Raw genomic sequence first — 16,744 nt, 5'->3', positions numbered from 1 at the left:
GACCTAGTCCTTAGTGGAGGGCATGATCTAGTGCTGGAGGCAATGGTGCTGGGGCTACTTGATAACAGTGATCATAACATGATCAGATTTGATATAATGTCTGGAGTAAGTACACACATAAAATCCAATATGTTACTATTTAACTTTCAAAAAGCAGACTATGATAAAATGAGTAGAATGGTAAAAACCAAAAACAAACAACAAAAAAAACCTTAAGAGCAGCAGCAAAGGTCAAAAATGTATATCAAGCATAGATGTTATTCAAAAATACCATTCTGGAAACACAGACCAGATATACAGTGGGGGAAATAAGTATTTGATCCCTTGCTGATTTTGTAAGTTTGCCCACTGACAAAGACATGAGCAGCCCATAATTGAAGGGTAGGTTATTGGTAACAGTGAGAGATAGCACATCACAAATTAAATCCGGAAAATCACATTGTGGAAAGTATATGAATGTATTTGCATTCTGCAGAGGGAAATAAGTATTTGATCCCCCACCAACCAGTAAGAGATCTGGCCCCTACAGACCAGGTAGATGCTCCAAATCAACTCGTTACCTGCATGACAGACAGCTGTCGGCAATGGTCACCTGTATGAAAGACACCTGTCCACAGACTCAGTGAATCAGTCAGACTCTAACCTCTACAAAATGGCCAAGAGCAAGGAGCTGTCTAAGGATGTCAGGGACAAGATCATACACCTGCACAAGGCTGGAATGGGCTACAAAACCATCAGTAAGACGCTGGGCGAGAAGGAGACAACTGTTGGTGCCATAGTAAGAAAATGGAAGAAGTACAAAATGACTGTCAATCGACAAAGATCTGGGGCTCCACGCAAAATCTCACCTCGTGGGGTATCCTTGATCATGAGGAAGGTTAGAAATCAGCCTACAACTACAAGGGGGGAACTTGTCAATGATCTCAAGGCAGCTGGGACCACTGTCACCACGAAAACCATTGGTAACACATTACGACATAACGGATTGCAATCCTGCAGTGCCCGCAAGGTCCCCCTGCTCCGGAAGGCACATGTGACGGCCCGTCTGAAGTTTGCCAGTGAACACCTGGATGATGCCGAGAGTGATTGGGAGAAGGTGCTGTGGTCAGATGAGACAAAAATTGAGCTCTTTGGCATGAACTCAACTCGCCGTGTTTGGAGGAAGAGAAATGCTGCCTATGACCCAAAGAACACCGTCCCCACTGTCAAGCATGGAGGTGGAAATGTTATGTTTTGGGGGTGTTTCTCTGCTAAGGGCACAGGACTACTTCACTGCATCAATGGGAGAATGGATGGGGCCATGTACCGTACAATTCTGAGTGACAACCTCCTTCCCTCCGCCAGGGCCTTAAAAATGGGTCGTGGCTGGGTCTTCCAGCACGACAATGACTCAAAACATACAGCCAAGGCAACAAAGGAGTGGCTCAGGAAGAAGCACATTAGGGTCATGGAGTGGCCTAGCCAGTCACCAGACCTTAATCCCATTGAAAACTTATGGAGGGAGCTGAAGCTGCGAGTTGCCAAGCGACAGCCCAGAACTCTTAATGATTTAGAGATGATCTGCAAAGAGGAGTGGACCAAAATTCCTCCTGACATGTGTGCAAACCTCATCATCAACTACAGAAGACGTCTGACCGCTGTGCTTGCCAACAAGGGTTTTGCCACCAAGTATTAGGTCTTGTTTGCCAGAGGGATTAAATACTTATTTCCCTCTGCAGAATGCAAATAAATTCATATACTTTCCACAATGTGATTTTCCGGATTTAATTTGTGATGTGCTATCTCTCACTGTTACCAATAACCTACCCTTCAATTATGGGCTGCTCATGTCTTTGTCAGTGGGCAAACTTACAAAATCAGCAAGGGATCAAATACTTATTTCCCCCACTGTATTCCATGCATTAAAAAAGGAGGAAGGAATTCCAAACAAAAGCCGTCATGGTTAAAAAGTGAGCAGAAGGAAGCTATTAGAGCTAAAAGAAAATCCTTCAGAAAATGGAAGAAGGATCTTACTGAAAATAATAGGGAACAGCATAAGGAATGGCAAGTCAAATGCAAAGTGCAGATAAAGAAGGCAAAGAGACTTTGAAAGGATTGCGCTGAAGGCAAAAAACACACAGTAAAAACTTTTTTAGGCATGTTAGAAGCAAGAAGCTGGTAAAAGACAATGGAACAATTTGACAAGTTGAAGAGTAGCAAATCACCTGGACCAGATGGTATACATCCCAGAGTACTTATAGAATTGAAAAATGAACTTGAAGAGCTATTGTTAGTAATTTGTAATTTATCTTTAAAATCAAACATGGTACTGGAAGATTGGAGGGTGACCAATATAATGGCAATTTTTAGAAAAGGTTCCTAAGGTGATCTTTAAAATTATAGACCAGTGAGCCTGCTGTCAGTGCTGGGCAAAATGGAAGAGACTGTTATAAAGAACAAAATTATAGAGCATATACATAATTATGGATTAATGAGATAAAGCCAACATGGATTTAGTAAAGGGAAATCTTGCCTCACCAAATCTACTACATTTCTTTGAAGGGGTGAATAAACATGTGGATAAAGGTGAGCCAGTCAATATTGTATATCTGGATTTTCAAAAGGCATCTGACAAAATACCACATGAAAGACTCCTGAGGAAATCAGAAAATCATGGGATAGGAAATGAATGTCATATTGTGGATTAAAAACTGGTCAAAGAACAGAATATGGTTAAATTGTCAGTATTCTCAATGGAAAAGGGTAGATAGCGGGACTCCCCAGGGGTATGTGCTGGAACCACTTCTTTTTAACATATTTATACATTATCTAGAGACTAGTAAAAAAGGCCTGTTTCTGACACAAATGAAACAGGTGCTAGCAAGGTTAACATAGTAGCACAGTAGATGACAGCAGAAAAAGACATGCACGGTCCATCCAGTCTGCCCAACAAGATAAACTCATATGTGCTTCTTTTTGTGTATACCCTACCTTGATTTGTACCTGTCCTCTTCAGGGCACAGACCGTATAAGTCTGCCCAGCACTATCCCCGCCCCCCAACCACGCCTCCCACCAGCGGCTCTGGCACAGACCGTATAAGTCTGCCCAGCACTATCCCTGCCTCCCAACCACCAGTCCCGCCTCCCACCACCGGCTCTGGCACAGACCATATAATTCTGCCCAGCACTATCCCTGCCTCCCAACCACCAGCCCCGCCGGCCGCCTCCCACCACTGGTTTTCCTCAGAGTGTGTATGTTTGAGAGAGTGTGTCTGTGAGTGACTGTGTGAGAAAGAGAGAGAGAGAGTGAGTGTGCGAGTGTGTGTGTGTGACAGAGAGAGTGAGACTGGGTGCGAGTGTGTCTGTGAGAGAGAGAGTGAGTGTGTGTGTGTGAGCATGAGAGTGTGTGCCAGGGCCGCCCCCTCCCTCCCAGTTCCAGGGTCCCCCCTCCCTCCCGCCCTCCGAGTTCCAGGGTCGTCGTCCCCTCCCTCCCTCCGAGTTCCAGGGTTGTTGTCCCCCTCCCTGCCTCAGAGTTCCAGGATCGTCCCCTCCCTCCCTCCGAGTTCCAGGGTCGTCCCCTCCCTGCCTCCCTCCGAGTTTCAGGGTCCCCTCCCTTCCCTGCATTATGCTCTCTCCCCTGCATTCATCCATATGCAGGCAACATCCTCTGTGCCTTGCCCCCTCCATCCATCCATGTGCAGCATCTCTCCCCTGCCCCCTCCACCTCCCTCCGAGTTCCAGGCCCCCCTCCCTCCCTCCCATTTCCAAGGTCCCCCCTCCCTCTGTCCCTCCCTCCCAGTTCCAGGGTCCCATGGAACTGGGAGGGAGGGGGGACGGAGAACGTTGGAGGAGTGATGTCAGCAGGTGGTTACGATCCCAGTGAGACACATTGGAATGTTGAAGGAGCAAATTATTATATTAGATAGGAATGACCAGTGAGGTAATTACATTTGCTGATAACACAAAATTATTCAAAGTTGTTAAATCGCAAGAGGATTGTGAAAAATTGCAAGATGACCTTATGAGACTGGGCATCCAAATGGCATATGATATTTAATGTGAGCAAGTGCAGTATGATGCATGTGGGAAAGAGGAACCCAAACTATAGCTACGTGATGCAAGGTTACACATTAGGAGTCACCACCCAGGAAAAGGATCTAGGTATCATCGTTGAAGTTGAAACCCTCTACTCAGTGTGCAGCAGCGGCTAAGAAAGCAAATAGAATGCACCTCTAACACTTTGGGAAATTCTGGTTACTGAATCTCAAAAAAAAGATGTAGCAGAATTAGAAAAGGTAAAGAGAAGGGTGACAAAAATGATGGGGGGGGGGGGGGGGGGGCAGAATGACTTCCCTATGAGGAAAGGCTAAAGCGGATAGGTCTCTTCAGTTTGGAAAAGAGACTGCTGAAGGGAGATAGGATAGACGTCTATAAATTCTGAGTGGAAAGGAATGGGTAGATGTGAATTGCTTGTTTACTCTTTCCAAAATACTAGGACTAGGGAGCACACAGTGAAGCTACTAAGTACTGTAATAAATTTAAAACAACTTGGAGAAAATATATTTCCTCATTCAGAATGTAATTAAACTCTGGAATTCATTGCCAGAGAATATGGTAAAAGCAGTTAGCTTAGCACTGTTTAAAATGAGGTTTGGCTAATTTCCTAAAAGAAAAGTCCATAAACCGGTTTCCTTCTATTCCTTAAATATCAAGTCATGCTTTATGCTCAACTCAGCTAAATCTTAAATCAACAATTTGAGAATAGCACAAAAACTAGATATTCAATACAAAATAGTCATTCCGTGATCCCATCATTCTGACAAATTTAATTTGCCGAGATCCGTTTCTCAATGTTCAGTGTAATTGGACCTACATTCTGGAACACCTTACCCTATTATCTAAATTTTGAACCCTCCTATCAAAAGTTTACAGCTGCCCTATAAACTTACCTTTTCAAGAAAATATTTGGCAATTAGATTTTATACACCAAACCGAATCATGGATGGCAGCGGGTGTAAAATGAAGTGCTCAAGGCTTCAGAACTACTGCTTTGATATCTGTTCTACCTTTCCCTGATAGTAATGATGTTCTTTTCTCTTAAATCTTACATTTTTAAAATTGTAAACCACACAGATGGATTTTGATGTGTGGTATATCAAGTATAAATACACTTGAAACTTCCTCACCTTTGCATTGATCTTCAGTCCCATCATCTCACACCATTCTAAAAACTCTGACAGGGTCCCAGTACTGTCACCTGCAGAAAGGACTCGGTCTTCAACATCATCTGCTAGCTACAAAGCAAGAAGCAAAATTCAGAGCACAGCACATAGGGGATCCTACAATCTGGTACACATACCCCCCCTTCCACACCCTGATCACAACAGACAGACCTTCAGAAATATCTGTTTCCCTTCCACACCCCGATCAAAGGAGACCTCCAATTTCCAGCAGGTGTAGGGGGATGGAACCCTCTTTACTACTACTACTTAACATTTCTAAAGCGCTACAAGGGTTACACAGCGCTGTCCGTATGACAGCGTATGTGTACATCTGACTAGTGGGATTCCTAATTCCAATGATCATATGCCTCATCAGGATCCCACTAGTCAGATGTACACATGCGCTGTCATACAGGACAGCGCTGCGTAACCCATTCCAGGACAGAGACCTTTTGGCCAGTCCTGATTTTAGACTTACATCCCAAAGCAGTGTAGTAATTGTAGTCCATGATTCTGGCCATTGAAATCAGTGCTGCAGGTCCCATAATGCACCAGGATGAAATTAGCAGAAATCCAGGACCGGCCAAAGTCTCCCTCCTGGAATGGGTAACTTGGCAGCTCTGGATGATTTTGTAGTTGCCTCTACCCTCTATAGGGAAAAAAGGAATTACAGCTTCAACTTGCTCATGGAAAAACCGGGATATATACTATTGGGTGTTAGTCCCACATAATTCCATTCTAATATGTAAACCGGGTCTTACAAGAACTACCCTCCTTTTTTAGTAGGGTGCCTAAAAGGCTCCTTTAGAAACCCTTAGCTCAAAGGGGCTGAAATGTACCTGCAATCCATGTATCCCTCCCTCAGGCTAGGTACTGCTTCTGCCATAATTTCTTTAAATACCACCCCCAAGGAAGGAGCCTCATAATTACCAGTTCTCCTCAGAGTTTGTTCCATTAATCATTTATCCCCACTGTAACATAGTAGATGGTGACAGACAATGACCATTTAGCACCCTGCCCTCCATCCCCCCCAAAAAAGTCTGCTTGATTGATCAATCACCCAGCTGTTAGCCAAACAAGGCTGACCACTTATTTTGCTAAAGTTCTGCTCATCAGAATTCCTTACTAGCAGTCACTATGCTAACATACTTGCTTGGCTCCATGAGTGACCGACCTGCAGGAGATCACTGCTGATCCTCTAACGAGCAGTTTATATAGGGAATCATGCATCAAGCCTCAGAGTTGTGCACACAGATGTTTCGGGTGTGAACTGCCAAGAGCAAAGTGCTAACCATAGCTACAATGTGGCTACATTTAGACCCGTTGCAAAGCTGGCATCCCTAGGAACATGTACTTTGAACCTGCACCCCTTTAGACAATTTCAAACCTCTCAGCATTTCTTTAAAAATATCCTTAAAGTTATGTTGTTAGAAATTACTGGCAGATTTGCCCATCTAATTTACCCAATCAGCAGCTTAATTGAAATTGCCATTTTTATTCCTGCCCATGCCAGACATCCTATCTACAAAACTAATAGGGAAAAACTGTCACTCCTCAGTAAGAAATTGAAAATAAATAAATAAATAAATAAATAAATAAATAAAAAAGAGTAGCAAAACTGAGCAGAAGTGGTGAGAAACATAAGGCTATACAGTGGGGGAAATAAGTATTTGATCCCTTGCTGATTTTGTAAGTTTGCCCACTGACAAAGACATGAGCAGCCCATAATTGAAGGGTAGGTTATTGGTAACAGTGAGAGATAGCACATCACAAATTAAATCCGGAAAATCACATTGTGGAAAGTATATGAATTTATTTGCATTCTGCAGAGGGAAATAAGTATTTGAGCCCCCACCAACCAGTAAGAGATCTGGCCCCTACAGACCAGGTAGATGCTCCAAATCAACTCGTTACCTGCATGACAGACAGCTGTCGGCAATGGTCACCTGTATGAAAGACACCTGTCCACAGACTCAGTGAATCAGTCAGACTCTAACCTCTACAAAATGGCCAAGAGCAAGGAGCTGTCTAAGGATGTCAGGGACAAGATCATACACCTGCACAAGGCTGGAATGGGCTACAAAACCATCAGTAAGACGCTGGGCGAGAAGGAGACAACTGTTGGTGCCATAGTAAGAAAATGGAAGAAGTACAAAATGACTGTCAATCGACAAAGATCTGGGGCTCCACGCAAAATCTCACCTCGTGGGGTATCCTTGATCATGAGGAAGGTTAGAAATCAGCCTACAACTACAAGGGGGGAACTTGTCAATGATCTCAAGGCAGCTGGGACCACTGTCACCACGAAAACCATTGGTAACACATTACGACATAACGGATTGCAATCCTGCAGTGCCCCCTGCTCCGGAAGGCACATGTGACGGCCCGTCTGAAGTTTGCCAGTGAACACCTGGATGATGCCGAGAGTGATTGGGAGAAGGTGCTGTGGTCAGATGAGACAAAAATTGAGCTCTTTGGCATGAACTCAACTCGCCGTGTTGGAGGAAGAGAAATGCTGCCTATGACCCAAAGAAACACCGTCCCCACTGTCAAGCATGGAGGTGGAAATGTTATGTTTTAGGGGTGTTTCTCTGCTAAGGGCACAGGACTACTTCACCGCATCAATGGGAGAATGGATGGGGCCATGTACCGTACAATTCTGAGTGACAACCTCCTTCCCTCCGCCAGGGCCTTAAAAATGGGTCGTGGCTGGGTCTTCCAGCACGACAATGACCCAAAACATACAGCCAAGGCAACAAAGGAGTGGCTCAGGAAGAAGCACATTAGGGTCATGGAGTGCCTAGCCAGTCACCAGACCTTAATCCCATTGAAAACTTATGGAGGAGCTGAAGCTGCGAGTTGCCAAGCGACAGCCCAGAACTCTTAATGATTTAGAGATGATCTGCAAAGAGGAGTGGACCAAAATTCCTCCTGACATGTGTTCAAACCTCATCATCAACTAACCAGAAGACTCTGACCGCTGTGCTTGCCAACAAGGGTTTTGGCCACCAGTATTAGGTCTTGTTTGCCAGAGGGATTAAATACTTATTTCCCTCTGCAGAATGCAAATAAATTCATATACTTTCCACAATGTGATTTCCGGATTTAATTTGTGATGTCTATCTCTCACTGTTACAATAACCTACCCTTCAATTATGGGCTGCTCATGTCTTTGTCAGTGGGAAACTTACAAAATCAGCAAGGGATCAAATACTTATTTCCCCCACTGTATACACAGAAAACTGGAGTAGTGGCCTAGAGGGGTTAGAGCACCAGTCTTGAAATCCAGAGGTGGCTGGTTCAAATCCCACTGCTGCTCCTTGTGATCTTGAGCAAGTCACCTAACCCTCCATTGCCCCAGGTACAAACTTAGATTGTGAGCCCTCCTGGGACAGAGAAATATCCAGTGTACCTGATGTAACTCACCTTGAGGCTACTACTGAAAAAGGCATGAGCAAAATCTTAATAATAAATAAACAGAAATAAAGGAAAACCAAATAGGAGGCATCATAGAGCTGATCTCTATAGCATGAAGCTATTTCAGATCTGCAGCTCTTCATACATATTAATCACGTGCCTCCTGTATTGGATAAAACATTTTGATTATAATTCTATTTAATTTCTTATTATCTAATTTGAAGTATTTTATGAAAGTTTTCAATAAATAAAGAAAATCTAAAACCTAAAAAACAGCGACTCCAGTACTTAACTGACAACAGTGGGCATCGGGAGCTTCATCTTTTCTTCAGCGCTGTTTTATTGTGTTGTCAGTTAAGTACTTGTGCCACTGTTTTTTGGGTTTTTGATTTTCTTTATTTTATTGAAATCTTCATAAAAATACTTAGGCAAATGATTAATATGTATGAAGTGCTGCAGATCTGAAATAAGCTTGTGCTACAGGAGATCACATAGCCGATCTGGTTGCTCTATGGATGCCTCCTATCTGGTTTCCTTTATTTAAGGTTTGATGGTCTTTTCTGTGTATATAGCCTTATGTTTCTCACCACTTCTGCTCAGTTTTGAAACTCCTTTTGGTTTTTTCACGCCAGACATCCTGCCAACCTCCCCAGTTACCGAGACTGAACAGATCCCTGATGCTATGGGCTGGTCAACTTTGCTTCCTTGTTTAAGAACTAATGCAGCCATCCCGTTTGCTCTGTTCAACTTTGCTTCTTCATTTCCCCTTTCTGGCCTTCAGCCTTTCCAAATGTATGATAGCATGCTTCTATACCTTAACCAAAATCCCACCACCTAATTTATTCATTCATTCTCTCCTTTGGTCTTCTTTTTCTACTACCCTCCAGTCTGTTTAAATGTGATTTCTATTTAAAACTATCGGCCATTATCTGAATCAAAAAGGAAGATGCAACAAATTTATGCTTTGCCTCTCAATATTCTCTCCTTTTTCTGCCTCATCTCTTCCTAATGATGTTTCCAAGTACTCCAAATCCCTAATATTCAACAAAACTTTATCTACCTATTGTTCGGGTTACCAAGTACGTAAAAGAGAAAAACTCATTCCTTGCCCCATCTCCTTCAAACCATGTACTTCCCCCCTTTGATATTAGGCCCATCTGAGACCCCATAAAGGTGGTGGAGGCAGCAAAACACCTTGTATTTTAAGAATTATTGAGAGTATTTAAATAGGCTCAACACAGAGCACAATCAATACAAGAAACAATGACAAATAAAGATTAATATATTTCCTGTAATTCACAAAGTCAATAAGAACATTCCAAATCATATAACCACCATTTTTCTTCTGCTAACAAGATCTCAGATCTAAGGGCAGTGTGCTCCACAGAAGATACTTTCTTCTGAATGACTTTGCCAGCAGCATATACAATGCATCTCCTTGTGTACGGTGATCTTCCCAAGTCATTTCAGTGGACCTCATTGATCACAAAGGATTATACCAAGACAGTCATTCAGAGAAATGCTCAGGGGTCCTCTACACACATTGTAGTGTGTAGAGGACAATGATCTTAAAAATTATACACAACTTGATCCTCAACCAGTGAAGAGCAATAAGCTTTGGAGTAGCTCTAGCCTATGGTTCTTTCCCCCCCCCCCCCCCCCCCCCCCCCCCCCCCCCCCCCCCCCCCCCCCCCCGCCCCCACAATGATCACCCTGGTAGCTGCAGCACAGGATACAACATTGCAGCAATCAAGTTGACTCAACACTACAACCTGTATTATCATCCTCAGCTCAAGTTCTGTAAAAACGGTTTCAGCTGCCTTTCTACGTGTGCATCTACCCTTTTCAGCTACAGATGTAATTTGTTCTTCCACAGTTAATGCTCAGTCAAGGACAACAACTAAGCTCTTTATATGCTGTGCTGGGAACAAAAGCTGACCCTCCAATTCTAGCACGTTTAAGGGGATAGCTTTATACGGCTTTTCCAGGAGACATTCTACTGCGCAGAATTTCCATCTCCCACCTGAGTCAGAATGCCTCCTAATCCAGCTGGGAAATAAGAAACCAATGTGGCTGCTAGTGGTCTACAGAGCACCTCGCAACAACACATCATCTGTGCAAGATTTGCAAAATCTGGTGACTGAGGTAACCCCGAGCTACCATTCATGGGAGACTTTAACCTACACATTGCAACTCCAGACACCACCACTGCTGCCTTCCTTGATACGATGGCAGCTCTAGGATTTACTCAGGTGATGAAATCTCCAAACCATGAAAAGGGCTATATGCTAGGTGTATTTTCAAAGCAATTATACTTACAAAGTCTATGTGCTTTGAAAATGAGCCTCTTGGTGTTCTGCAAAGGGGTCGACATCTTTGAACACAAGGTTGGTGGCATTGAGATAACATCCTTATCTTGGACTGATCATTTTCTAATCAAATTTTATATTGAGGCGTACATAAAACAGATAGGCCCAACCAAAGTTTGGAAGGAAATTCAAGATATAATTTATGGTTTGCCTCCATCATATATGCAAAACCTTATTGAGATGTCAACAAGAAATATTAATAAACCTTCAGAGACCCCGTTGCCTTAATTACCCACAACATAATAAAATTAAATATAAAAAGACTCATACTGCTGGTTTCTCATATCAATGTACCAAGAGTTGGAACTCACTACCTAAACAACTATGGCACATACAAGAATACTCCTAATTTCATAAAATGCTAAAGAGCATACCTGGTAAAATTGGCTATTGGTGATGGAAGAATTCAACACAATATTTAACACACCACAGATTTAAGTTCTTATTTCCATTACCTGTCACCCAATGTTTCTTTAACCACATTGTTCACAAACAATTATACATCTTTGACTGCTTCACACTTTGTTTATTGTAATCTAGTAATTGTGTAACTAATTGCCTCTGTTTCAATGTAAGTCACAAAGAACCTGAACTAGCTTTGGGATGATGTGGGACATAAATGTTATTCATATATAAATAAGACATGAGGGAGTTCTGGTGACATCATCGATAAGATGGCAGTCTAGTACCGGAGCTCCGATCAGACCAGCATTTCAAAGTGGAAAACGTGCATTTCCTTACTAGCATTTCTTAACCACAAGCACTTATGTGATATTAGAACCTCTGCTGATTGTGTAATAATGTCCAAAAAGCAGACTGGTAGTAAGCACTACTTTCAGGCAAAAATTCAAATGGAGAATGTGGAATCATGTGGAGAATGTGCCTCTGAACTTATAGATCTCGGTGAGGGATCTCCCCTGCAATCAAATGATTTAAGTGATACTGACACTCTGGGAAGCCACGAGACCCCTTACAAAATGGGACATGCAGTTATTACTTCTCGATCTCAAACAATCTTTGAAAAAAAAAAAATACAGCAGTTCGTATCAATGAGCTCAAGGCCTTGATACACAATGTTTGGGGTGACCTAGAGGATCTGGGCTTGAGAGTAGAGGAAAATGAACAATGTTTGGAAAAACTAGAAAAAAAATACTTCTACAACACTACACTTGGATTCCACCAATTTAACGGTAACCGCCTTAACTGAGAAAGTTGAAGATTTGGAAAATAGACTACATCGTCACAAAGTTTGCTTTTGGGGTATACCGGAAGCTGAGGGAGAGATGCAGAACAATGATGTACCTATGGACAGTCCTTCTAGATCGTGACCCCAAACCCCCAGTTTGCGAACCTCTGTCATAGGTGGACCTTCAGCCTTACACTCTCCAACCCCTTGAGATTTTGATGATTAAACTTAACAATCCTGTAAAAAATGAATACTTAGATATCATACTTTTAAATATTAAGCTTTATGATTTGTATGTTTGTGCCCACTGTCCCTGAAGTTAAAAAAAATGTGCTGTTGGTTCTTTGAGCTACCATCAGGGCTTATTTAGTTTTGACTGCTGTTGTTTTTTGTTACCCTTCAGAAGCTGCTGCCCTAGAAGACTGTCTAGTCTTGCCTAATCATTTAACCTATTTCTCTTTCTTAAAGGCAAAAGGCCAGCTAATTTTTCAACATTTTACAGAGGTGCTGTGATATGAAATTACTCCCTAAAAGTGGGCATACTATTTGGATTTTGCTCATGCCTTTTTCAGTAATAGCTCGAGGTGAGTTACATTCAGGTACACTGGATATTTCCCTGTCCCTGGAGGACTTACAATCTAATTTTGTACCTTAGGCAATGGAAGGTTACGTGACTTGCCCAAGATCACAAGTAGCAGCAGTGGGATTTGAACTGGGCACCTCTGGATGTCAAGACTGGTGCTCTAACCACTAGGCTACTCCTCCACTACTACTACTACTACTACTATAAATCACTTCTATAGCGCACTAGAACTATAATAGTCCAAACTCTGCTCTCCATATAGTTCAGGCTTTGCAAATCTACAACCTTATATCTCTTCCCCCCCAATTAGCTTTCCGGCCCCTTCCAAAGTTTTTATAATTAACTCAACTATCATGATCAATACACAACGTCCTATTAAAAATATAAGTTAAAGTATATGCAGATGGTTCTTTCAGTCTGTATGTCTGTCAGGACCTATGGTTTTGTTTAACTCTAGTCTCCAGCTGCTCTTTCTTGCATCCAAGAAGCTGCTGCCCTAGCCCTGCCGAATGGTTGGGCTACCCTCCCAGCCCTATCCATTATTTCCATGGCCATTCAAATACACATCCCAGTCATGATCCATCCCCCAGAACCTCATCCCCTGTCTGTTAAAAAAAAAAAGTACATTCCAGTCATTAAAGGCACATCCCCTACCCGAAAACATCAGTAGCCTCCCCAAACCTTCCATTAAAGCCCATATACATGATAGCCCTCAGAATTCCTTGACTCCCTTTCCATCCTGGTTTACCACATTCTTGACCCTTATACTCAAAGCCACCTGGCTACACAAATATTGGCCAGCTGACAACCCTCTCCCGTTTCCCCTTTCTGGTTCGACTTGGGAAGAGCAAGGGGCGGAGTCTCCGCGCTACCTTTAGACGCTTTGCTTCGGATTCCATATTCAGATATAAGCGATGAAAAGTGATTTCCCCCTTCACTCTTTTAACCTTCAGGCATCCTGCACTACCTGACCCGCACGCCGCACCCTACAGCACCCCTCGAATAGCCATTTCATTAGGCTTCTGTACAAGGACCGCAGACGCACACTATCTCGCCTCCAACCCTTCCCCAGCACCCTTTCCTCAGCCCAGCCGGCCCCTCGTGGTTTGCTTCCGGGTAAGCAAAGCCTCTAGTCCTCCCCCGGCCCGGCTAACTGAAAGGGGCGGGATACCGACGTGACGTCACCCATCTGTGAGAATATTGGCCTGCTTGTCTTTGGAGAACGCAACTTTCTTGGATTGAGAACAGGAAACGACATGACGTCAAAAGGCGAAGCCACCAAGAAGAGGGAAGAAAACACGAGATGGGATGACGTCAAAAAGTTGAAAGCCAATTAGGTTAGTCTCTGTTTCCCCTTCCCCGCGCAGCCGTCACCTAGTACACTCAAAACAAAGCAAGCAAACCTATGAACTGCTGCATCGTCGTTGTCGTTCTTTACTGTTGGTAGTAGCATTTTCATTTAATCTAACTTATATTTTCAAACAGACTGGCTTGTGCAGCATACGGCTGTACACAGAGGAAGTATTGGTTTTATCGGTTACAGTACTATTTGTTTTACATATTGAAATCATTGTGTCATTTGGAAGGGCTGGCTATAGGCACTCCCTGTATTCGTGCAGAGATGTTTTCACCTAGTAAAGGGCCACCAAAATAGACATCATGTTATGAGAATCAGGTACTTAACAATCAGACTTACTATTTATAAGTACAATTAAAAAAAATTAATTAGATTGAAACTGGGAGCATTTAACTTAACATCTTTTTTTTCCCCTGTGCCTATCAACTTGCTCCTTTTTGTGGAATGCAGTGGTATATTTTAAAAACGCACTTGTTTTTTATATTACTACTATTTCATAGATAGGTAATTCCTTCATGCAGAAGTTCTGTTCACAGGCAGTCTAAATGTGCCAGCATTGTCCAGTTAAGACACTATTAGCTACCAAGTTCATACAAAGTTAATTATGTTCAATGGAAAATAAATCTGTTGGCGCAGGCTGCTTGTTATGTGAATATTCCATCACTGTTTCATTATTTATACCCAGTATTACATATTAAGGGCATTTGCTGTAAACTTTGCTTTAATTCGTTTATCCAGTCCTTACATGCACATAGTTTTGCTTTTAAAGCCACATTGAGCCAGCAAATAGGTGGGGAAATGTGGGATACAAATGTAACAAATAAATAAATAAACCCAAAGGTGAATCCTAAGGGTGGTTGAACAATTAGGTATAAACTGTGTTGCTGTTATTTGGTTGGTTGGTTGGTTTTACTTTTGTGGACTGGTTTGGGTCCTGCTGATCTGTACATCGGCTGTCTGGAAGTTTGGTTTGAGGTGTACCAGGGGGCGGAGCCATGTAGAGTAGGTGCAGCCAGTGCAATGTGGGGCGGGGCTGAGGGCTTGTACTAAAATCTCCCTCTCAAAAATTGGGACCCCTTGGCAGCTCTGCATTTGGACCAGTATGGGATACACTTTTGAACCAACCTGCAAACACAAACTTACATTCCCAACCTGGCAGTATGTTTTCTGTGTTAAGTCCAGCATCAGTTTCTGCGCTTTCTTCTGAGCATTGGAGAGACTACATAATCACCCTGATCTGAATATATTTCAGTGCATTTAAATACAATTTGCGCTAACGTTCAGCGCACAGATTAGCACGGGTACCAGAGGGTTTTATGCATGCTGCTGACATTAACATTTGTGCAATTTCAGTGCCAATCACTCCTAGTACTGCCATTAGGTTTTGAGCATCTGGGCCTATAAGTGCAGGAAAAAAAATCCCATTTTCTGCTGAAGGGTTAACTTTAAAACACTCACACCTTCTTCTTTTCACACTTCTTACTTTTCAACAAGTTCTTTCTCCTAAAAGTGTATTTTTGGCAATTTTAATACTGAGGAGCCAGACCATTCACACATCTGCTCTTTCAACTGTGAAAGTTATGTTTCCATGGATATTTTCATCACTTCTCACCCATGGAGTTGCTACGGCAACACCAATCAGGGCTTCAGCTTTAGCTTGGGTCACCAACCTCATTAGAATGTTACCATTGCATTTAGATTCAATTAGAGTGAAAATACCATTTTCCCAATTGACACTTTTACTCCATTCATCCATTCATCACTCTCTCACCCTATTTTGTAGTACAGTGTTCCAGGGCTCCTCTTTCTCCTATAACATTTGTCAGTAGCAGACAGTGATGCCCTGGTGCTGGCTTTATTGCTGCAACACAGGTGCTCCATGTCATCAGGGGGCTTTCCCAGTCCTGCAACACTAAACTAGGACTTTTTCCCTGGCTGCCTCTGTCAGTGCAGCACCATTAGGGAACTGGACTTATACAGGGTAATTCTGTAACTTTGTGCCTCTATGATGCACCCTGAGGCTGCATGGTAGGAGTATATTCTATAATGTTATCCTTGGCACCTAAGTTCTATTATAGAATACTAGTAAAAAAGGCCCGTTTCTGTTTGAAAGGAAACGGGCGCTAGCAAGGTTTTCCTCTGAGTGTGTATGTTTGAGAGAGTGTATGTGAGAGTGACTGTGTGAGAGAGGCTTCTGTTCCTGCTGCTGTGCATTCCCCGTGTTGTGCTGATTCGCTGCTCCCTGTATCATGGCTCCGCCCCTCTCCCTTCTACTGGCCAATCTGGTGTGGGTTGTGTGACATCACTATTATCTACTCCAACATGATCCATGGTTCCAGGCAGCCTCAGAATGTTGGATGTAAGAATTATTATATAGAATTAGCATAACCTAGCAGCACGTCTAACCTGTAGGTGGCCGCATGTACACCACTCATAGAGCTGATGTAAGTTCGGGTGCTGATGGGACAGACCTGGGAGCCCCTCAACCAGGAAAGAGGGGTGTCACCCAAAGGGGGCTCGTCAAACTGGAAAGAAGGGTATCATTGAAACTAGCCCTGAGAGTGAAACCCTGAGATAAGAACAGAAAAATTCCCCATCTGTGAAATGGAAGTAACAAAAATGCAAGCTGAA

The 16,744-nt window shown here is 42.9% G+C and overlaps 1 protein-coding gene across 1 annotated transcript in view; it reads right to left on the bottom strand.

Moving 5' to 3' along the window:
• Positions 1-13,832, bottom strand: part of SETD6 (SET domain containing 6, protein lysine methyltransferase) — a 107,079-nt gene extending 93,247 nt beyond the window's left edge. Inside the window, exons 1-2 of the mRNA XM_030203592.1 lie at positions 13,629-13,832; positions 5,166-5,273 (exon numbers count right to left, since the gene is read on the bottom strand). Of these exons, the coding sequence (XP_030059452.1) occupies positions 5,166-5,273; positions 13,629-13,655 (135 nt within the window). The 5' untranslated portion in view covers positions 13,656-13,832. The remainder of the gene's footprint in view (positions 1-5,165; positions 5,274-13,628) is intronic.
• Between the last annotated feature and the right edge of the window lie 2,912 nt (positions 13,833-16,744).

This window comes from Microcaecilia unicolor, chromosome 5 (assembly GCF_901765095.1).
Source record: "Microcaecilia unicolor chromosome 5, aMicUni1.1, whole genome shotgun sequence".
Taxonomy (NCBI): domain Eukaryota; kingdom Metazoa; phylum Chordata; class Amphibia; order Gymnophiona; family Siphonopidae; genus Microcaecilia; species Microcaecilia unicolor.
The sequence above is the reverse complement of the archived record's forward strand: the minus strand, read 5'-3'. Positions and strand labels throughout refer to the sequence as shown.